Raw genomic sequence first — 22,608 nt, forward strand, 5'->3', positions numbered from 1 at the left:
GGCTTTCTACATGGATCAGTCCAACATGCCGCCAAGCTCTGCACCCAAGGCTGCTCTTATAGATAAGGTAAGATTATATCATACTGTAGAAAAATGATACATGGATAAAGCTATCAAAGCAGTTAATTCCTTTATTCATGTCAGTCATGGCATTTATTTTGGTTTAATCTGCCATTAACAAGGAAGATTGATAGACTTTATCGTACGTTGCATGATTACATTTTTTTCATGATGTTCTAAAAATGTCCCTCGTGCTTATTTATGAGAAAAATCTATCATCCCTCCCACGTGTTTTCTCCACTTTTGAGAGAAGAAGCACTCAAACACTCAAATTTGAAGTTTTCACTTTTCATGACATGACATGAAGGAAAAACCTCCTTCCTCATGGACACAATTTGGCCACTGACGGGGCCCTAGCTAGATGACCCCTCCCTGTGTAGCCGCCTGTCACTCCACAGAGGACGGCTTTATTTCAAAACAGGCTTCGCTGCACATCTTAACATAAAGGCTTAAAGATCCAGCTGGAAGCTTAATCATGTTTTTCTTCCGCAAATAGGCTAACCTAGCAGTTGGACAAGTGCAGAGTTTAAGTGTATACTTGGCCAGGCCAGGGCCAAGTGGTACATTGACCCATCAGATCCAGCAGATGGTGCTATGGTGAAACATAGTAAGATTCATATACAGTAGGAGTAGGCAACCACTTTGTAATTTGTCATTTTTCCCGATAAAAGTACAAAAACACGAAATTATGACATGCAGGCTTTGCAATGAATATAATAAATTCTATTTTATAAGCACTCCACGCAATATAATGTAATGTATTTTCCATTTTCTATGTGTAAGCTCTTTTACTATGTCCTTCCTCGTTGTTTTTCTCCCCAGCTAATGCGGCCCCTCAATGCAATGGAAGAGCTCTACCGTCTGATGGAGAGCTTCATCAGCTGTCGCCGCACCGCCGCCTGCCAGTACACCGCCTGCGGGGCGTCCGGGGTGGGCCTCCTGACGGTGGCCTCGGAGCTGTGCTCGCGTTTGGGGGCCACGCACATCGTCATGTGCAACAGTGGCGTTCACCGGTGAGCGAAGTGATCCCTGCTTTATCATTCCCCTTCTCTTGACAGCGTTCTGCCTTCCCCGCTCACCTTTTAGCATTTGCACCACGGCGGTTGCCTTGAACCGAGCTGTCTTTTTCATCCCCCTCATCGTCTGTCTCTGGGCTTGAATTAGCAGCAGGATATTTCATGCCGAGTCCTAATTGGGCTCCATTCTTCCTCAGAGCAGAGGAGGGGCTTAACAGTCCGGAAGACGGGTCAATCACCTCCGTTCTCAATGACCTCTATATATGGCTGCTCCTGTTAATTCGCCTCCGGCTGAGCCACCATTCATCAATTGACAAGGACAGAAATATCCTGATCATTTGTCACCGCCGTTCATCTTTCATCTCTGCTCTCTCTCATCCCCACCCTCCTCCTCCTCCTCCTCCTCCTCCCTTCCATGACAGTTTCCATATCTTTTTGTCTCGCTCTCATGCTCCCGCTCACACGGCGAGGGCTTGTGACTGATGGCTTGATAAAGTCACACGTCTGCTTGCCTGATCTCTAATCGAAACTTTCTGGCGCCGTGTACTTTATTAACCCAAAGTGGGCTTCTTTGTGTGTATAGAGTGACTCACACAAAGACTTACTGTGACCCTGCAGATGACAGCCAGGGAAACTCTCTTGGCTTGATATGAATAGGATTTAACCATAAAAACATAAACACCATTTCAGCATTTACATCGTCTAGGTCAGCGCTAAGCAACCGGTGGCCGTGGGCCAAATCTGCACCTTTTGATGACAAGTGGCAACCTAAATGTGGAAAATGTTCAACTCAAATACAGTGATACCTCGGTGTTTATTTCATCCTTCCAAAAGGTTAAAGGAGTAATTACAGTTTCACATGCAGAAAAACAATGGGAAATAATTATGAATGTTGATATTGTTAATGCGGACTTCCTGCACATCCTGGCGAGGACCAATTCAATAGTGTTTCCCACCTTCGCACACACACACACACAGCCGCTATTCCAGTTGGCTTCCACTCAGACTTCACAAGAAGTGAGTTTTTTTTGCCAACTTTCGCTGGTGTTACAGGTGCCCTCTTGGACATGTTTAGTTCAGGATGGGGGCGGGTTACTGTTTGTGAGGAGATTCCGCCATGATTGAGTGGTCTGCTGGGGAAATATTTCCCCACACAAACGTTCCTTCTCCTCACGATGACAGCAATCTGCGTTGAACAGTAGATTCCGTTTTTACGAGCCAATTCTGTGATTCTGGGCTCTACAAATGACACACACAAACCGAAATGACTGACTTCCTGTGCCTTTCTCAACATAGGTTCTTGATTTTTGTGCGTCCTGTGACGCTGAATACCAGGTTTTGTATCAATCAGGCGCACCAGTGGCATTTGCTAATATGTTCTCCCTTACCAGGGGGGGCTTTTTGGGCATAATCTATTTATTTTCCAATGAAATGACAAGAATCAGCATTGCTTTGACTTGCCAGTTTGATTCCAAGAAGACATGTTAGTACATGTGTTGGAGCTATGATGAGGGGTTATCGTCATTCCCACAAGTGGTTGGTGTGCGTGAAATGCCTGTTGACACCAGTTTGTGAGTCATTAGTGACAGCAAACTGTGTGTGTGTGTGTGTGTGTGTGTGTTCACACTGATTAACACACACACACATACAGCGAGTGAGGACAGTGTGTGAAAATCCTTAGTGTGCCAGTGACAGGTGTTAAGGTTGCTGGGTGACCTTTCCAGCCTAACAAGCTGTGCTGGTTTATCGATCCTGAGTCTTTTCACTGCAAATTGAACTGTCCAAAGTCTCAACACTGCCGGCTGTTGTTTCATTGAGTTACACTCCCTGGGGGGGGTGTCCGCAAGGATTGGAATACTTTACGGCACATAACTTTGAATGCGATATAGTCTAATTTTAGGAGCATGATGGAAAGTAATAAACTCAACAATCCAGCATGAAGGGGGGGGCGCAGACAAGTCTCCAAAAAGTAGATTTTTTAAATATCTCCCTGGCTGGAGAGCGATGAAGGAATAGCATAAAACTGCATGCTTCCTCTCTTCCTTAAGGCTGCTGAGGTGATTTATCATCGCCTGCTTCATGCTGTTCCAATCCACTTACGCTCATGCAAAGTCCAAAGTGATCAAGGAGAAGAAACCCAAGAAAAAGAAACAAAGATGCTCATAGGAGAAGCGCAAAATGTGCCAGCAATAAATAAAGTCTATTGTTTTCTTTCGCCCCAGCAGGGATTACGTTTTGTTTTGTTATTAGACAGTCATCTCTTACTCTGTAAACAAATACGGGGAAAATAAAAACACAGCAGAAATCCTCCTAAAGTTAACATTGCCACATTTTTATCCAAGAGGAGGTCAGGAAGAGAGGGGAACAATGCAGCAAAGTGGAGACTGTGGAGTCTGATATTGCAGCTTCTATAACAACAGCGAACATTATTGGTCATTTCCTCAAATGGTACCTACTGTATGTGAGGGGAGGGGTGATCGCCTCCTCTGAGACGGTGAAGGGCAGACTTACATGCCCAGACACCCAAAGCTATTTGAATCAGGTGGTAAGCATGTGGAGGACTTCTACAAGTATCGCTTTCTAACACTAAAAACATCATAAAGCACATAAAGCATCTTGCATTCACTATAAGGAACCTTTTTCAAATACAACACCTTTTTCTCACATTGGATTGAGTAAGGAACTCAAACAAAGCACCAAGATGAGCGACCATTACATTAAACCATTACGATTACCACGTTTTACATACTGTCCCCTCTGACCCACAGCTGCACCCTGAGCGTGACACTGGAGCAGGCCATCCTCTTAGCCCGGAACCACGGCCTGCCCCCTCGCTGCATCATGCAGGCCACTGATGTCATGAGGAAACAGGTAAGAGTGCAGCTCCATTATCAATAATCCTCCAGAACTGCTCTCTGTCCAACGCCGAATACACATCCAGTCAGAGTATCTTGTTGACAAAAGGACACACAAATGTCAACTTCTGACAAATGTTTTCACACTTGTCTGCAGCCCAACACTGTGCTAACATAACAAATGTGCTTAGCGACGGATGGAAGCGCCACTAAGTGAAATCAGTTTGGACGCATTGAGCATTTTCCTCATGTCACACGGTGAAAAGGTCACAGCAGAGCTGAGGGAGTCTTGATGCTGTGTGTCATATTTGAGTGTGGCAATCAGTGCCACTGTTCAATGAACAATGAATTTGAGTGTTAGGAGTGTTTTGATTTTGTGAATGAATGCATAAATAATAGAAACGCATTTCTATTGGAGCGTGCAGTTGAGGGTGTCCATTAATAATAAACACCTCTGAAAACAACTACATAATTAAAGATTTCAATTAAAGTACTCCGGCTCCCAAATTCCTCCCAAATTCCAAAAACATGCTTGTTAGGTTAATTGGCGACTCTAAATTGTCCAAAGGTATGAATGTTAGCGTGAATGGTAGTCTATATGTGCACTGTGATTGGCTGGTGACCCTGCCGATCGGCCAAAGTCATACCCTCGCAACCCTACTACGGACAAGATATTTTGTCTATATTTTACTATATTTACAATAATATACTAGATAGATACATAATGCAAGAAAACAATAAACGATATTTATGTGAAAGTCTGTATACCAAATCAATTATTTGTAATGTACATGCTAACAGTCTAACTGTGATTAAACCCATTCCTGCATTTACATAGATTGTTCTTTGTTACTTAATGAGTCAGCAGCTAATTCCGACAGGTGTTCCAAGTTGTGGAGTACTTACTACCTCCTCTGTCTGCATAAAAACATTGTTCGGAACACACTGTGGTACTTTGCCCCCGTGAACATCAGTTTAACAGCATTGTACAGGAGAAAGTCATACAAAAATGGCAAGGAAAAGGGGAATTAACAATGGAAGAGAGACAGACCATCTTAACACTTAAAAATGTAGCTTTTTCTTCCAGAGAAATTGGAGTGTCCTAAAACGTTTGACCGGTAGTGTATACATCATATTATATATATTATCAGATAAATTATCATATGATGCGACCTGATACTGTATATCATATCATATCACATCATATTATCTTATCATATCACATGGCAAATAACCAAATAGTAATATAGTATATTCAAATTTAAATAATAATAAACATATGTTATTTATTTGGTATTATTGTAGACATTTCAAACTTGCATGTGAAAACAACATAATTTTACAACCAAATACATTTAAATGCAATTTTGAAAACATAATAATTATGACACATAATAATAATAATTTTTCATATTAATTAGAATATTTCATCTTCATCGGAGATTTTTTAGGGATCCATACGGGAAACCTTTTTATTAGAATGAATAATAAACATAATAAATGATAAGAGTATTTTTAAATGGAAACTAGTGTCCAGCAAAGAGCAAATCAAATAATTGGTTGTTGTGTGCATGCCAAGCCACTAGTTGGCAGTGTAACTGTGATAAAACACCACACAGCAATTGTTTTCAAATCAAGCAATTATGTCTTTTCAATGCAAAATGCTGCTCATTGTCAGCCTTCGCTGTCGTGGTATTGTTTTGTTAAATATACCATTTTTGGGCACTCTATCTTGTTTGCATTCAGTCAGGATATGTTTGTGTCTCGCATTTGTTGTCAATCAATGGAGTTTACCTCAGCATGCGTCACAACCGACCTAGATAGGACTGAGAGGAGTCTGTTGAGTCCACATGGAGTGCGTCCTTTCACTCAGACGTCAGCTGATGAATGGGAGAATGGCAGAATGGCTGAATAGTGTCCCGTAAATGACAAAAGGGGAGATTGATTACCATTTTTCATTGCTCTCGTACATCTAGTACATAAATGCTGCCTAATGCATCACTGAAGAAGTTATCTTTCTCCATTCCTTTCTCTTCCTATTAGACAGTGAACACCAAAACACAAGTAAGTGAATGAGTTGTCAATGACAAAATGTAAAACCTCTAAGTTATTGTATGTGTCATTGTAATAATACATGATGAGAATGAATTCTAAACCAAAGCAATAGGAAAACCAAAGTACACCTTTAGTTATATTATTTTGAAACATGTAAATGATTGTAAAAACAGACACACAGTGATGCTTTACTTGTGAAATTTTTTGCAATTATAACAGTTATAACAATTACGCAATTATAAAATAACGTTGCAATTTAGCAGTTTCAGACATTTTTATTATAGAGGGTTATATTTCTTCTGTTATCTTTGTGGTTGCTTGTGATCGTCCTTTAAGGGACATTAGCGGCCATCTTTGTCTGGAGGCTGTGATAGCAATCGAGTAATTGCTGGTAGTAAGTACCCTGCTAGCAAGAGAGCAGAATGTCACACTGACCGGTCGTGCCCAGGAGGTTGACTGATGCACATTTAGGGCACGGCCAACACTGTCGCTTCTAATTTGATTGTGTGTTTTTGCATGTGCGTCATAATGTGTGTTTGTTAGTCCACTTTTTCTACCCTCCCGTCCTTGCTGGTTGTGTTAGTGCAGACTCTGCACACAAGCAAGAGCATCCTGACTGGGCGAAATGCTAACACATAAACACCATTCATCATACAAACTCCATTTTATCGCCCACAAACACTCTTTACTGTGGACGTGCTCTTCTGCAGTTTGCAAGACGACCATAAGGACGCTTTTTTGTAACCTTTATGACTAAAGAACTGTGAAAATCTGCAGAGTTCTGTGACTTAATGGCAAGCAATAGAGATGTTATTTTCAAGCAACAGCTGAATCATTTTTTTCTTTATATATATATTGCGCTTATATTACTTTGTGTGCAATATTCAGAGGGCATAAAAGTTATTTTGCTGCTTACTTTGGCTCGTTTTCCCTCCGTGCCGTTTATTCCTACAGTACCTCCCTTCCAACCATCCTCCCGTGTCTCTTTTAGGGTGCCAGAGTTCAGAATTCTGCCAAGAATCTGGGAGTGAGGGATCGGACTCCGTCCTCTGTGCCAAGGTAACCTTACATTGCATATCTATCTAATTAATTTCCACCAATTGTATGGAAGCGTGTTATTATTAATTATTAGCGTCAACATTTCAGTTTTTTCTCATTACATTACACCTTTTTGCTCTTTTTTTCAATTGTTCCTGTAGTTTTTGAAAAAAAATAAAGTGCCGCGGGCCAATAAAAAAATCCCCCAGGCCGCACATTGGATACCCCTGGCATACATATCCTGAATGAGCTGAACATTTTGAAATTGGAATGGTTTGAAGCGTTTTTTAAAATTGTTGAAATGTATCAATATGTTGAACAATTACATAATGGCCGAGGATCGAACCAGCAACCATTGGGTTGGAAGACGACAAATCTACCACTTGAGTCATGTCACCCTGTAGAATAAGTGGAATGTTACAGTAATTGTAAATGTAAGAAAACTATTTTTCCACCAGTGGGGGCACCATTTAATATGTTCATGCTGAAAACGGCAGAATTTTAAATTTGGGAAATTAAAAATGGAGACTGATTGTTGAAATGCACAAATATGTTGAACAATCGCACAAGGACAGAGGATCGAACCAACAACCATCAGGTTGGGAGACAACCAATTGACCACCTGAGACATGTCACCTTGTAGGGTGAGTGGAATGTTACAGTAATGGAAAATATAAAATGATTTTTCTACCGGTAGGGGGCACCATTTCATTTCTCCATTCATTTGTAGCAGACTGAAAATGGAAGAATTTGAAATGTTGGAAAGTAAAAATGCAGACTGAATGTTGTAAATAAGCGGGATCGGGAATTGAATCAGCAGTCATATGTTCATTCTACTTTGAGCAGGATGTTACAATAAAGGGTGCACATTCATTTTCAGTGGGAAAACTGTCAGAAAATCTAAAATTACAGTAAATGTGGGATTTTTTTTGTTTGTTTAAATCCTGATGAATGCTTCTTTCCACATAATTAGGAAATTGAATTTGAAATTCATTTATATTTTTCATCAATTTGTAATTTTAATTTTGGAAATATGGGCAATTATTTTATTCAAAAAATGATATACATTTAGAAATCTCCCAGTTTTTGCATTTTTAATGTGAGCGGCGTTTGGTCCCACTTTGTTTGACGGTTCTTGAACGCACCATGTAACTTTGCCCCACGCTTACAGACAGGCTGCTATCCTGTATTTTTACCCATTTTCTTTCACCTCATATTTGGTCCCAAATGCTGATACTATGTGGGAATGCATAAAGGTAAGATTTGCTGACATTATTGAGTGCTAATGTGCGTATTTGTTTGGTACACAAACCTCTCTAAAAAGCAAAGTCCAGGCTTGTACTGGTGGATGGTGGTCTGTATTCATTTCATGCTTTTCATTTGATGTTGTTCCTGTCATAGTTTTACACAATACATAATAAATATGATAAATTTGATTGTTATAATGTACATATGTTTTACTGACGATCTTTCCCGGTGACTAGCTAGTGTGCTGCTAATGCTCTTCAGCCATGGTCTGACACAAGCCCCCAAATAGCTGTCCCTGGCTATCCCTGCCATTAACTAGCAGCTCCTATCAAAATTTTAGCTCGCAGTTCAACGCAAAAAATCAACCGAGAGAAGGCTCACATCTTTTAAAAAAAACACTTGTTAGTTGGGACACTCGTATGCCAAGATACCAGTGTATGAATGACAATAAAAAAATACTGGCAGTGCTTGAGTACCTTCTCGCAGCTCGCTTCAAGTCCACATACTCCTTGACAATTCATATCACAGCCACAGTAGATACAAATAACTTTAGTCTTGTTGCGAGAGCCTGTCAGGGCTTTGAAGCTAAATTTTCTTTGCCCATTTCTGCTCAATATTTGTTCCCGCTTGTGGCTCCACAATCGCCGCTACTTCCTCAAAGTACGGTACGGTCCGAGGCTCAAACAGGAAGTGTGCGCGTTAATCGTGCCTAAAAAAAATAGTGCCGTTAAAGGAATCTTCCGTTAACGCGTTATTAACACGTTAACTTTGACAGCCCTAGTATTTTTGTATACTTATTTGTTGAAATTATTTTATTTTGTATTTAGTATTTTATAGAAATATATTTAACATTCACAGCTTGTAGACTCTGCTCTCTGCTAACAAGGCTTATCTCCGAGTCTTATAAGCACACACTGTAGTATTGTATGGCGTCCGTCTTAATTTGTTGTGCCAAGTGGCTCCATTAGAGGGACTCAGCATTTTTTGTCCGTTACATATAGAGTATATTTAGCCTCGCGCGTGCGTGTGTGTGTGTGTGTGTGTGTGTGTGTGTGTGTGTGTGTGTGTGTGTATATGTGTGACAGGCATCCCTTTTTGAACCTCTTAGCGGAATTGACAAACACAATTAGGTCGTGGCGTGATCCGTGTTGCTGTCTTAGGACTATCTGCTTGTGTTGATCAGGAGTTGATGTGTTCTCAGCGAGGAGGGGTCCAAAGTAAATGCACTGAAATGTAGATGAGAAAGTCACATTTGCTTTGTCAGCGTCTGGTAGCGTTGGAACTTTCCGTGCCAAAAGTGTGACATCACTTCTAGAGGTAGAACGGAGCCATGAAAAGCCAGAGACTCCTCTTTTCATGAACCTGTAGTGTACCAACTTTGTCACTAGGGGGAGCAGCTACTAATTCAAATATTTTCCCATGACGGTAAATGTGTAATGTGTAAATGTGTATTGCAAGTGATGACATAAAAAAGTTAGATGTCCGGTTAAATGTGTGTGAGTGACAAGGAGAAAAGCTCCTGGTATGCATGTGTCAATGTCTCGAATATAAGACGACTCATCTTAGACTTGTTTCCGGGGATAAAAAAAATACTGTCTTACAGTATGTCAGGCTAATTGTTCTTTCACGGCCAGCTGCCTTATAACAAAACACTTGCATGCGTCTCCGCTCAGGTTGTACAAGCTGTGCCAGCCTCCGCCCCCTGATGGTGACCCATGATGCATTGCAACCAGGACAACCACGCAGAAGAACAGGAGTCTTCTCCTTTTGCTATTCCCGAAGGAGTGTTTTATACAAATATATATATATAAAAAAAATAAATATGTCCAGACTTGGGGCCTCACGTGTAAATAGAATTGTAGTGTTTTTAATACTTCACCACTGTACTGTTTTGTTTGTTATGTGTGCTTTGAATTCCACTCGGAGGGAATCTCTTGCGTATTATTGGCTGACGTTTAATTTTCATAGTATTAGATGATCATAACATGACACAAACATGCTGAAATTTGTCGCCAACAATTCCCGGCAACGTCCTTCCTTCAAGTGTTTATTGTAAATATGTCCCAATTGTTTCCAATATTATATCAGGATTAACATGTTTTGTTTTTTTTACCGGTAGAAATGTCTTATTTTTACATTACTCAGGTCTTCTTGTGTTCCATATATTACTGTAAATGGTAACTCACGACTATGCAAACTAGCAACAGTGTCAATAAGCTCTGATAGGGGATAAAATACACATAAAAATAGTTGGGTTACTTGGAAAATGCATATACAATGTGTAAAAAAAAATGTATATTAAAATACACATCAACCAATGAATGGACAATCGTTTTGTTTTGTTTTTTTGCATTGAAGTGACCATGAATACTGTTAGTAAAAGCCTTCACTATGATGCAGACTGCAAATATTAATAATGATAATAAACGTATTGTATTGGATCAATCATTTGTGACCTATATAATGTTGAATATTAATAAGCAATTAGGCACTAATGACAGCCTCTTTCTTAATGAGTGGAGCTGCAGTGAGTGGATGCATTACAGGAGAGGGAGGGGCACTGTCCATCCACGCATGCATTCAGAGGGGGGGCGGGAAGACTTGGAATCTGCGCCGCTTGTGAGCTCCACTCTACGGAAGCAAGCAAACGAGCCAGCCGGCTGGAGATGGTCCCGGACCGACTGTCCACCACCATGAGCCGGGCTGCTCTCAGCCTGCCCCAGGCAGCCGGTCTAATATGATGCGGGGAGGACGGTAGGAGTGTTTTGTCAACATGTGAAGCGGCTTGAAGGACGACGGACAGCGGCTCACTGGACGATCTCATCCCGCTGAAAGCTCTTCAGAGAGGGGGCAGCCACCCTCCTCACACCCCTCATCACTTTCTCCATGGCGTCCCCGCAACAGTCAAGGATTCAGTCGTACCTGGAAAAGAACAAAATTGGACCTTTATTTGAGGTGAGTAACTTCTTACTAGACTCTACAATCACCTTGCAATGCTTGTGATAATTACTGTTATGTCACCACTAATTGCTCTTTGAGTGGAGAACAACTCATTATTTTGGAAAAATCCTCTTTATCCCTGCATTGAACATGCACTACGTACTACATCATGTACTTATCTTGCACTGCATCACAGTAGAGGCGTCAAGCAGTTTGATGCCTTGCTCAAGAGCATCCAACTAGCGTCAAATTCAATAGTAATCCATGTATTTCAGGCACATAGCTCCACATACACAACAATATAAATCAAACCATGTGTCTGCATTTGTACAACTATGACTACCTGACTTAATGTGCTTGTTTAAGTGTCCACACACAAACACTGTAGCACCAGGGTTCCCCCGAGTGCTTCCACCTCTCTCTCTCTCTTGCTCCAGGGACCATCCGAGTGTTGGTGACTTGACTAACGCTTTTTTTTTTAACTTGTGTGTGTGTGTTTTGATTTATTAAAAGCGAGGCAAACAGCTCCATCATGGTGACACGCAAGCTGCTGCTGCGTGAGTGTGTGTGTGTGTGTGTCTGAAGTCATCATCACATGACGCAAAGTGCTGACGTGACACTTTGCTGCGTTTAGCATGGTAGCAGCACTACACAACACACAATAATACACACCACAGGAAGCGCATGCTAAGCAGATGTGAGCGGAGGGAGGGTGTTTTCAGCACCATGGACAGACACACACACACCTGCTGTGTATTTAAGAGTCACTACGGTACACAGACACACACACTGTTTGTTTTCCTCCCTTCATCCTCATCGTCCACCCGTCCACCTTCTTCTATCCTTGATATTCCTGGTAAATGTCACGATGTTGCTCGTTCTTTTTGTCGACCATGATTGCAATCCAGGCAAAATGGAGTGCACTACTTAGCTGCAGCCAACAGAGGCGCTGTAGAGTCGGTCTCAACTAGTCCGCTGTGCTTTTTCTTTTTCTTTTGTAATGTAGCGTTTAAAAAAAACATCCATTAAAGTATTTTTCCCATCTCAAAGGAATAACAAAATAATAATAGAAAATGACAGGTAATTATCTAATATTGAATAAAATGAATGTATTTATAAAAAGTATGAAATTGTCCAAAGAACGTTGGGTAGCATTTGCATAATAATGACATTTTTTTTATACGTTTTATAGTGATATTGAGATAAAAAAGCATGTCTTAGAAATTAATTGTATTGGTTCTACCACAAAGCCCCGTGGAACTCCAGGACTTTGTTTTTGATGCTTACTGGCTGTTTTCTACCAAATTTTGAGATTTTGGAGTAAACACGAGTAAGAACTGCAGATCCCTGTTTTATCAAAGAGGGTCTCCGGTGTCTCTCCACAGGCTTCCTTCATTTTTTAAACTCTAACTTCGACGGCTTGGCATCTTTGGCAGCAAGAAGGATGAAAGATGATATGATGTGTGCTCTCCTGCTGCGATATGAAAGCCATTAGACAACACAATCGCAAAGAGAGTGAACTGCAGTCGGTGTGGTTTATGTTGCAATAGGCTGCGTATGCATGTGTTTATCTCTTTATAGGTAAGAAGACAAACGATGCCAATTAGCAGTAAAGTGAGAATGATCAACCAATACTTTAAATGAGAAAGCTGTGTTGTGTCCCTGGTATTGATGTTGGGACTTGTAGCGTGTAAATTACTTTTTCTATAGATTTAATTTCAGGCCTGATTAGCATTTTTATGTTTTCTTCAAAACATCTGCTGGACATTGTTATTTTTAAAGTATTGTTTTCATTCAACATGATATATCCCAGAACATTCATGGACAATTCTGATGATTGACATACTTACAAAGATAATTCTGAAGAAATTATTGTGTTATTTTTTTATGTGGTTGTATGGTCCATGTTATTGTAGTTGTCCACAGCAAGAGGGCACCATACATATGAAATTAAAAGGAAGGGTTTATACATTGACAAAACAACAGGAAGCACAATTTTTTCATAAGGTGTATCCACATTTTCTGTCATCTCCGTCCGATTTAAAAAAAAGTAAACATCAAATTAAAGTCAGGCATTCACTCAAATCAGGCAACAGCACAGTCAGCTATGTGTTTCCCGCGAGGACCTTTATTCGCCTTGAAGGCGGTGCTAAATGCAATAATATCACACATACAATGGTAGGTTTTCCACTTGTTAATATTTGTAAACAGTGTAAATAATTCTATGATTAAACGGTTATGATACGTTCTTTAAACCAGCGTGTATCGAAATTAAGCGTTTTATTGAGGTTATTGGCACGGCTAGCAACTGAGAGCAAACCAACTAGCGAGTGTGCAATACATGTTTTAGAGGGAAAATACGTCAACTACGTCTACCAATGGTGTTGATACTATCAAGTACCGATATTTGGTATATATTTAATATTCGGACACCTATTTTTAAGTAATGGGACATGCACGTGGAAGTAGTCATTTTCCCTCAGATAAAAGTTGTTCCTCCGGTAGGTTTTATCACCTTTTTTTGACGGGTTGCTCAGACAGTAGTGTTAAAGAGTCATTCCAAGCAGTCAAGGCAGCTGAGCACACAGCCCTGAGGCCAGATGCATCATGGGAGAGTTTAGAGCCAGGATGGAGGGAAGAGAGCTAGGTCTAATCTGAGTAAGGCTACCAGTGCGACAGGAGGAGGTGATTTGTGGGGAAACAGCCAGAGAGGACGGCGGCTGCATGCTAATACTTTTACATATGACCTCAACACTCTGACTCGTGATGTGTCGGTCGCGAACGAATCGGATGTAAGAGCCGGCTCTTTGAAATGAACGGCAGGAGCCGGTTCTCGTCGTTGGGAGCCAATGGGAAACCGATTAGTTTTTTCCTTGTCTTTCTTTTTGTTAAAGGCGAATGTCATTGGTCACGATGTGTGGCGGTATCGCATTGTCCACACTGAGCAGGGGCATGGGCGGGGTTAAACTCGCTGTGGTTCTCTTTGAGCTGATTCGTTCGTGAGAAAATTGCGTGAAGAGATTTGACCTATTTTGACCTAGTTTGTCTATTGATATGGCTCTTTGTTTTTATAACATAACATTAGATTATAATATATTTTTGTACCTGTTCATTGAGGTTTCAATAAATACATTTAAATAATAAACATTTGATATCATGTTTTTTTTTTATATTGGCCATTCATTTTATACAATACACATAATTTGGTAATAAATTAATTTTAAGACAACAAAAACATCTGAGGAGCCACTTGGGAGCCGAAAAAGCCGGCTCTTTTTAGTGAGCCGATCCAAAAGAACCGGCTCCGACTGATCTGCAAACATTGACCTATAGTTTCTCAGTGGATCTTTAAATATAGAGATGTGTTCATGTTTACATTTCTTCTGTATAATGCTGTCTTATGAAGGGTTAATCTGTTCCAAGGTAAAGCTGTGGCCATCATTATTAGTTTTATATAAATAATAATACTAATGATTCATTAATCATAAATATTTGATATAAGAAAGGATATATTGTTATAAAAAAAAAACGTGCACTTATAATAATGGTAGTCTTTGGTGTTGTGACTCTCTGAGAATTTTTTTCTGCATTCTAGTCATCACATTTTCCTTCCTTTAATGACCTTTTATCTTTTTTTCTCCTCCCCCCCAAACGTCTTCACAGAAGACCGGCTCAGATTAAAAATGGCTGCCCTGACAAGCATCTATCACCCAGTATTGTATTGTATTGTATGTACTTTATTTATCCCACAGCGGGGAAATTTACTTGTTACAGCAGCAAGACAAGTAAAGAGAACAGTGTAAAGAAAGCATAGTGTCTACAACATGGTTCAGGTGGTGCAGGTGTTGTAGAGCCTGACAGCGGTCGGTATGAATGTACCAATGTACCAAAAAAACCAGTACCAATGAAAAGAATAGTTGCCGCCCCTTAAATACCCCGCTGCAATGACAAACAGCAGGTAAATCGTCTGTATACTTGTAGTAGTGGCGGGACTGCTGGTAGTTGTTTTGGAAGCTGCATTCATTCTCTTACGCAAGGACGAGTCATGATGAGAGCATGTCTGCGTTTTATTGCTTTAGACTTTGTGCAGTCGTGACGAGAATAGAAATCAATCATACATGCACACGTTTCTCTTACTCAGGGGTGATGCATGAATGACAAGTGAACCGCTACACTACCAATGTTAAAGGTAGACTACACCCTCATTGGGTGTAGTGAATGGGGCATTAAAAGTAATTCAAGTGCCAATTTTTCCCCCTTCCCAGCTGCATGAAAGTTGACTTTGTGAACCACCAGTGGCAAATGTAAACTACACTCTGGATGGGAGGGTTGACTCGGAACACTCCCACCCTCCAGCTGCAGAAAAAGTTGGCGATGTGAACCACTACACTACCAATTTGGATCGTATTTTCCTATAATAGTTTGGTGTATAGTTTTGTGTAGATGCACCTCCGTAAGTTGATGCTGTGAATTCACACTCTTCGCTCGTCTTTTCCACCTCATTGCAGGCTTACGAGGCGGCCATGTGTTGGGTCACGGTGTCATTGAGAGTCCTTCTCTCCGCTGGGGGCTTCCAATGTCGCTTGGCTGGCAGACAGATATTCAATTACGGCCTCCATCGCCAAAAAGTGGCTGTTGTAGCCTGAGGGTGATAAAGCACACATCTGCACACAACGGCCTCTCTGGAACCTGATGGCTGCTCCTTGAGTGGAGATACAGCCTAATATTGATCCTCTTCATGTTGGTCAAAACATGTTATCGTCACAGGGTGTGACATGCGTATTGTATGTCCCTTCTTTGATGGTCTCACAGTAGACGGTGAAGGACATGAAGGGGTGCACTCGGTCACACCGGACGTGCAATCAGTGTTTGCTGGCACGCGGCCTCCTTTTTTTCTCATTTTTTTTTTACAGTACAGACGTGGGCAGCATGCAGATGAGCAGGACTTGCTGTTTTTAACCACTCCTTCTCCTAGCGTCACTGTGTCAGAGGGACATTCCTTCCATCTTGGAGGCAGTAGCTTGGAATAGGGGCTACATCAGTTGCATTTTCATTGGTGGTGCATTGTGCTTTTTCATGTCAGAGGCCTGACATGCCAGGTTGGACTTCAGTTTTTTGTTTGTTTTGTTTCCTGCTATTAATTTGGTTTCCTGTTTTGGCATCATGTGTAGCAACTTTGCTTCTGCTGGTCAGTGCTGGCAGAAGCACCTGTTGGAAATTGTTACTCAGGCTACTATTTAGTTTATTTGTGACGCTCTGCTAGTTGCCTCATTATTGTTGTGTGGATTTGCTGCATTTGCCATGGACGTTTCCAGCCTGCTTGCAAATTGCATTTTGGTGAGTGTTTAGCTGGGCTGTATAGCCAGTCTTTTTGTATTTTGGGACACACATTTGTGTGGACTTCTGCGCCTTGCGAGTCTCCCTCTTTTTTTCCACTGAATTAAAAAGACTTTATTGATTGCACTTGTGCAATGTCCTTGAATCCTGGGGTGGCGCTACATACGATAGTAGTAGTGCATGACACATTTGGTACAACATGCTAAAAAACATCATTAGAAGAGTTTTATTTCATCATTTAGCTAATTTACTAGTTTTCTATATTATTTCTTGACACCCACAATGTCACCTGTGGTGTCCCTCAGGGCTCAGTACTGGGCCCCACCCTCTTCACCCCCCATCTGCTCCCCCTTGGCAGGACACACAATTATATTTAACAACAATCCCCCCTTCTTCCGCTTCTTCGTCAACATCTACACCAACCACCTGTCTGCTGGAGATAGAGGCGTGGATGAAGCTCAGTGTTCTTCAGCCGAACAGTTCCAAAACAGAAGCCATGCTAATTGGTACACCACATCAGCTCCGCTCTTTCATCATCACCTGCATCGCTTTTTCTGGCCAAAACACCTTTGACACCCACATCAAATATATCTGTAAGACCTCCTCAACCCATGCAGGTGCAGAGAAGCTCGTCCACGCTCGTCCGGTTTCCTCCAACATTCCAAAAACATGCATGTTAGGTTGATTGGCGACTCCAAATTGTCCATAGGTATGAATGTGAGTGTGAATGGTTGTTTGTCTATATGTGCCCTGTGATTGGCTGGCGACCAGTCCGGGGTGTACCCCACCTCTCGCACGAAGTCAGCTGGGATAGGCTCCAGCATACCCGCGACCCTAGTGAGGATAAGCGGCATAGAAGATGGGTGGATGGAGGGTTAGTTTCTGATTTTATAACGATGCTCCTCATTTGTTACTCTGTAGCACTTTGAGATTGCTAAAATGTAAAGTGCAATACAAATAAAATGTATTGTTATTTTATTCAGTGAAGTTATTCCAAATTTAAATTAAATTGTGTCATGCCGCTCTCAGTGTATGGGACACAGTGTTGGTGGGATCAGACACCCCCATGCTCTCCTAACTTGATTCATCTCTTATTCATTGCAGTGTGTATGATTTATTTATAACTTTTTATCTGCAGTCACTGCAGGTTGTGAATGAGGCAGCTACTACCATGGCTACTACCATTTTAATTTATGTTTTATTGTATTCTTTTTGCAGTATAGTTGGTCCATGCTGACATATTTTGTGACATCACTGCAATTTCTGAAGCCAGAGAAGTTCTTTGAGTTCATTCTCACCACAGTGTAGTGTGACACTTGAATTCATCTTCAGAGCAGCTGCTCCAGAGTTATTACAGCCATAATGAAAAAGCTGTTACTTTTAAACCCTATAAACTGAGTCATTGCATTGTTTTCAGTATTGTTTCTTGGCTTTTAATGCTGATTCAGCTTACTGCTCTCTGCTTTATCGTAGGAGTTGATGACCAAACTGATAAGTGAGACTCCCGACCATCCGATTCCTTTCCTCATTGATCACCTGCAGACCAAACAAGACAGTCCAGGAAAGATGCACAGAGCTCTCTCAGGCTCTGCTGCACTTTGGGCTCAGAGCTCCCCGGGTTGGTGTGCAACACATAACATGTATGCATACATCATAATATTTGGATTGTGTGACTTTCTGTGTTTTTGCATCTTCAAAAGAAAGCAAAAACACTCGAAGGGAGCCGAGCCACAGCGAGAAACCGTGGCAGATTCACCCCAAGAAACCCAAGAAGTCCAAAAGCGACCTGGCTGTGTCGAGTCTGTCGCCACCATCACCAGAATCCAAGTCCTGTAAGTTCTGAAGCAGCATCACTTGTCTCATTTAAGGGTAATGTACTCCTTGAAATGTAGCAGTGCAGTACTAATTGTATAGCTTGTATCTCTGTCACACACACTGCTGAATTTAATACCCTGTTTTAATTTGATGTGATTATCTTGAATTGAAATTAGTCACAGTGTGCTCTATTGTCAAGTGCCGCCTCACAGCCTTCCGTTCCTTATGATGGCTTTTGTTTCCTATTTTAAAGGGATAGTTCGGATTTTTTGACATGAAGTTGTATGACGTCCCCATCAGCATTGTCGTCCAATAACAGCGGCTCACCCCCCGTGATGGAGAACGTAGTTCCGCTTAGTTGCTGGGGACAATTAAGTGAAGAGTTTGGCTTCTAAAAACAATATGCGTTCAAAAGATTAAACCATTTGCGTCACCAAAATGCCTTCTTAAAAGCTCAGACCTCACAAAACGCTCGGCGTTATGTCTGTCTCCCGCCGTATCCCTGCGCACTGTCGCCTGTGCGTTCATGTGAACACTCGCCGGACGAGACCAAGTTGGGGGTAAGTCGCTGTAAAAAAAATCCGAACTATCCCTTTAATATTTAATTGAAATAGTTTTGTATCAGTTTTATATCTATCAGCTTTTATGTATTTACAAATGCAGATTTTTCCATATTTTTATGCAATTTTTCTTTTCGTAGAAACCCTTTTTTTGCTCCATGATTACATTCACTGGCCACAATATTAGGTACACCTGCACTATCCAATAATAATAATAATAATAATGGATTAGATTTTGTATAGAGCTTTTCAAGGTTCCCAAAGCACTTCCCAGTGAAGTGAACCCATTACTCCACTCCTCTGTCGCACACTGGTGGTGGTAATGTACATTCGTAGTCACAGCTGCTGACAGAAGCGTGGCTGTCATTTTTGTCTATGGCCTCTCCGACCACCACCAAGTATTCATTCATATTCATAGACCAGTGTGGGCGGCACTGGAGGCAAGGTGGGTGAAGTGTCTTCCACCAGTTCTGTGACTGTGTGGAGCGAGTTAGGATTGAACCACCAACCTTCCGGTTTCTGGGCGACCTGCTCTGCTGCCTAAAATCTAAAAATACAAATTATATTAGAGGACAAATGTAACAATAAATATTGGAATATTTTCTTTTTATGTTTAATAATTAATTCCATACACGAATTTATCCATTGATTTAGTAGATTTGATATAAATCTTGTATTGATGGATTTTTTTTTTTAAAGAAACTAAATTAACATTTAATTGAACATTAATCATTGTAATAACTTTTCATTTCACTTTCCTTTGAATTTTATTTAATATGTATATAGCTATATCATATATTTTTTAATCTAATATTCAATTTGATAATTTTATTAAATGCAATATATCATACAATTATTTTATAAATCACAGTAATCCACGTATTAAGGTGAACATTTGCTGTAAAGAATGGTTGCTATAGATCATTTGACACTGTAGGTGTGCTTAATACTGTGGCGAGTGAGTGAAAATGCTCGAGACGATGAGGTTGGGTCAAATGTGGAGCAAGTAGCACGCATTTTAATAATTTAACATGAAGTCTATTTTAGACTGAGGTCAGTGCATCGCTCACTATCACAGACTGGGAACAAGTGTTGCAAGGAGAGAAACGGATATAAAAAAAAGCGAATATAAGAAGAAAAGTAATGGACATGGAGACACATTGAGGCGCATTTTAGCGGCATGTACCTTCACAGCTCCACTTGAAGTCAAACGGCATTAAAAATACATTTGATAGGTGTTTCGGTGCGCGGCGCTCATGAAAAATGGAAAGTGAAGCGATCATCAGTTTTCTACATCACTGCATCACCAACACAACAGCGGTGCGTGGTCATGAAAATGCCTCTTCTTTAACAGTTCTTCCTTGGCTCTTGCTCCACTAACTTTTTGTTAGATTAGTTAAGCAACTTTTGCAGTCATCTTCCTACAAACTAGAACCAAGCATAACCTAGAAAATGCTGGCCTTCATCACTGGCAAGGACTTAAAAAGACAAGCAGAATGTTGTGTTGGCATCGCCGCTTGTTTTCATTTCACTTGAAATGTGACACATGTAGAAAGTGCATCTAATCCTTTTCCCTATAGAAGAAGGCTGCTGGTTCTTTTAATAGATCCAGCAGCTTATATAATGGAGATCGTTTAGAGGCTGAGTAACACTGCTAGAGGACACGGGCAGGATGTCAGCACATCACCATATATGGGTCACTTCCTTGCTCCTCTTTGACATGCCAATCAAAGAGGATGCCAGACATTGTTTGTCTTACTTGTGTAGGAGGTGTATCCAGTTCTTAAAGATGCACATTTAACCTCTGTTTCCTCAGTGCCTCAGTGCCCATCCTGGGACTGGAGGGACAGCCGCGACTTTGACGAGCTCAACCACATTTTGCTGGAGAGCAAGAAACTGGGCCGCGCCCTGGAGAGCCTTTCTCGCAGTGAGCGTCTTTTAATTCATCTTGACGCGCGCCACTGAAGCAGCATCAGCAGCAGCAAATGTCACTGTAAAGCAGATCCCATGGAGGATTTAGCCGCTAAGCTCTCCAAGATTGTTGGATTTTTGTATCTGATGCTTCCGCTTTAAAGCATTGTCTCCCTTTCTTGTAGGTATCGCCGTCTCTGATGACCTGGACCAGGTACAAAGCAACACAACACGGCATCGTGTGTTAACATCTGCACCTAACCTCCACTGACTGTCTTCCACTACTTTAGAACCTGGGAGGCTTCAACTCTGTGCTGCGCCCCCGAGTGGTGGGGGAGTGGATCGGCCGCGCAGATGAGGACTCCGACCCGTTGGCCGCGGAGATGCTGCACCCGCCCGTCCCTCGCAGCAAAAACGACATCTGTTGGAGCGGAGATGGCCTTCCCATCAACAGGTTGGCAGTAGACGCTGCATCCACTAGTAAGACACTTCATTAGGTACACACGCACTATCCAATGTGAGAGCTGGAGCCACACTGGTAGTAGACCAGCACAGTGTATACCACAAGGCCACTACACACTACACTACACAGTTCCAATACACAAGTGCACAAAAGCAACAATTCCGCTGAAATATAGTTGCTCTACCATTAACAAAACATTTAATGCTCCATATTTAACCATTTGACATATTAAATAACAATATTGAATAATAAGAAGAAAGAAAGAAATTGAATGGGATTTTTATAAAATAATTGTAAAAAATTATAAAAAGTCTTATACAGTCATCTCTCGCTGGATCGCGGTTTGAATATTGCTCCCTCACTATATCGCACGCTTTCAAAATAAACAGTAATTGATAAATGATCACTGTTTCGTGGTTGACGATGGCCTGTTAGTCCAAAAATATTGAAAGAAATGATATTTCGTTTTCTGGTCACTCGGCATCTCCGCGATAAACGAGGGAACACTGCACCTCCAAATGTGATAAATATGGCATGAGCCATTTGTGGAAAGGTGTGACCTACTCATTCACCACGATGAGTTTTATGAATATATGAAATAATAGTAAATATAGCAAGCATTTTTGGATCGGTACCTCTCCACCAAAGTGATACAAGTCGTGTATTAGATGTACCAAAGTGTCTGATGATATTTAAATGTGTTACTCAGAAGTGTCATCAGAAGTTCATAAAACTATTGTCAGCTCTTTAAAGTAGACTTTTAAGTGTGCCCCCTGCTGCCCGAGGCTCTGAATGACTCCGATAATCACATTTCAAAGGCTTCATCCAACATCCTCGCCATACCGCCTCGTCCAGCTAATTCCAAATTAGAACCAGTATCATTTCGTTTCCGCGTTGCTCAAGGCTGAAAGAAGTGTGCTGCTTGTTATCTAAACATTTGCAAGTTAACCGTGTCATTCCTCGACCTCTGTCAAGGCTCTTTCTACTAAATATTTGGCTTCCAAAAGACCTGTTTGTGTGTTTGCGCGTGTGTGTGTGTGTTAGAGAGAGAGAATTTGTCCAAGAGCACCTGATGTGACTAATTAGAGGAAGATGGGCTATGAAACCATAAATCATGTGGAAGCCTGAGCTGACATACACACACTGCTAATCTCATTAGCTTCCTGTACAAAGGGGGAGAGGGTAATGCAGAGAAATCACTTTGCTAGCAGCCTGAGTGAGGCGATACCGCATTCAAGAACTGTATCATAAATTGCAGCCTTGTATAGATAATAGTGATTCATTTCATACGTTTATTATTGGGGCGGTAG

General features: G+C 41.2%; 2 protein-coding genes across 7 annotated transcripts in view; both read left to right on the forward strand.

Annotated features, from left to right (window-relative positions):
• Nucleotides 1-10,672, forward strand: part of prex2 (phosphatidylinositol-3,4,5-trisphosphate-dependent Rac exchange factor 2) — a 92,693-nt gene extending 82,021 nt beyond the window's left edge. For both annotated transcript variants that reach the window (XM_054766430.1, XM_054766429.1), the window contains exons 37-41: nt 1-67; nt 883-1,073; nt 3,845-3,947; nt 6,978-7,045; nt 9,946-10,672. In XM_054766430.1, the coding sequence (XP_054622405.1) occupies nt 1-67; nt 883-1,073; nt 3,845-3,947; nt 6,978-7,045; nt 9,946-9,991 (475 nt within the window). In that variant the 3' untranslated portion in view covers nt 9,992-10,672. The remainder of the gene's footprint in view (nt 68-882; nt 1,074-3,844; nt 3,948-6,977; nt 7,046-9,945) is intronic.
• Nucleotides 10,673-10,905: 233 nt separating this feature from the next.
• Nucleotides 10,906-22,608, forward strand: part of c21h8orf34 (chromosome 21 C8orf34 homolog) — a 41,942-nt gene continuing 30,239 nt past the window's right edge. For 2 of the 5 annotated variants that reach the window (XR_008567444.1, XM_054766364.1), the window contains exons 1-6: nt 10,906-11,227; nt 18,023-18,167; nt 18,250-18,381; nt 20,741-20,851; nt 21,021-21,049; nt 21,126-21,289. Coding sequence is in view for 4 of the 5 variants with exons in the window: in XM_054766364.1 (XP_054622339.1) it covers nt 11,159-11,227; nt 18,023-18,167; nt 18,250-18,381; nt 20,741-20,851; nt 21,021-21,049; nt 21,126-21,289 (650 nt within the window). In the remaining variant the exon portion in view is untranslated. Of the gene's footprint in view, nt 11,228-13,343; nt 13,391-14,874; nt 14,923-15,107; nt 15,171-18,022; nt 18,168-18,249; nt 18,382-20,740; nt 20,852-21,020; nt 21,050-21,125; nt 21,290-22,608 lie in introns of those variants that run through there. The other 3 variants (XM_054766366.1, XM_054766365.1, XM_054766367.1) reach the window with 3 other exon arrangements.

The sequence above is a fragment of the Dunckerocampus dactyliophorus genome, chromosome 21 (assembly GCF_027744805.1).
Source record: "Dunckerocampus dactyliophorus isolate RoL2022-P2 chromosome 21, RoL_Ddac_1.1, whole genome shotgun sequence".
In the NCBI taxonomy this organism is placed as follows: domain Eukaryota; kingdom Metazoa; phylum Chordata; class Actinopteri; order Syngnathiformes; family Syngnathidae; genus Dunckerocampus; species Dunckerocampus dactyliophorus.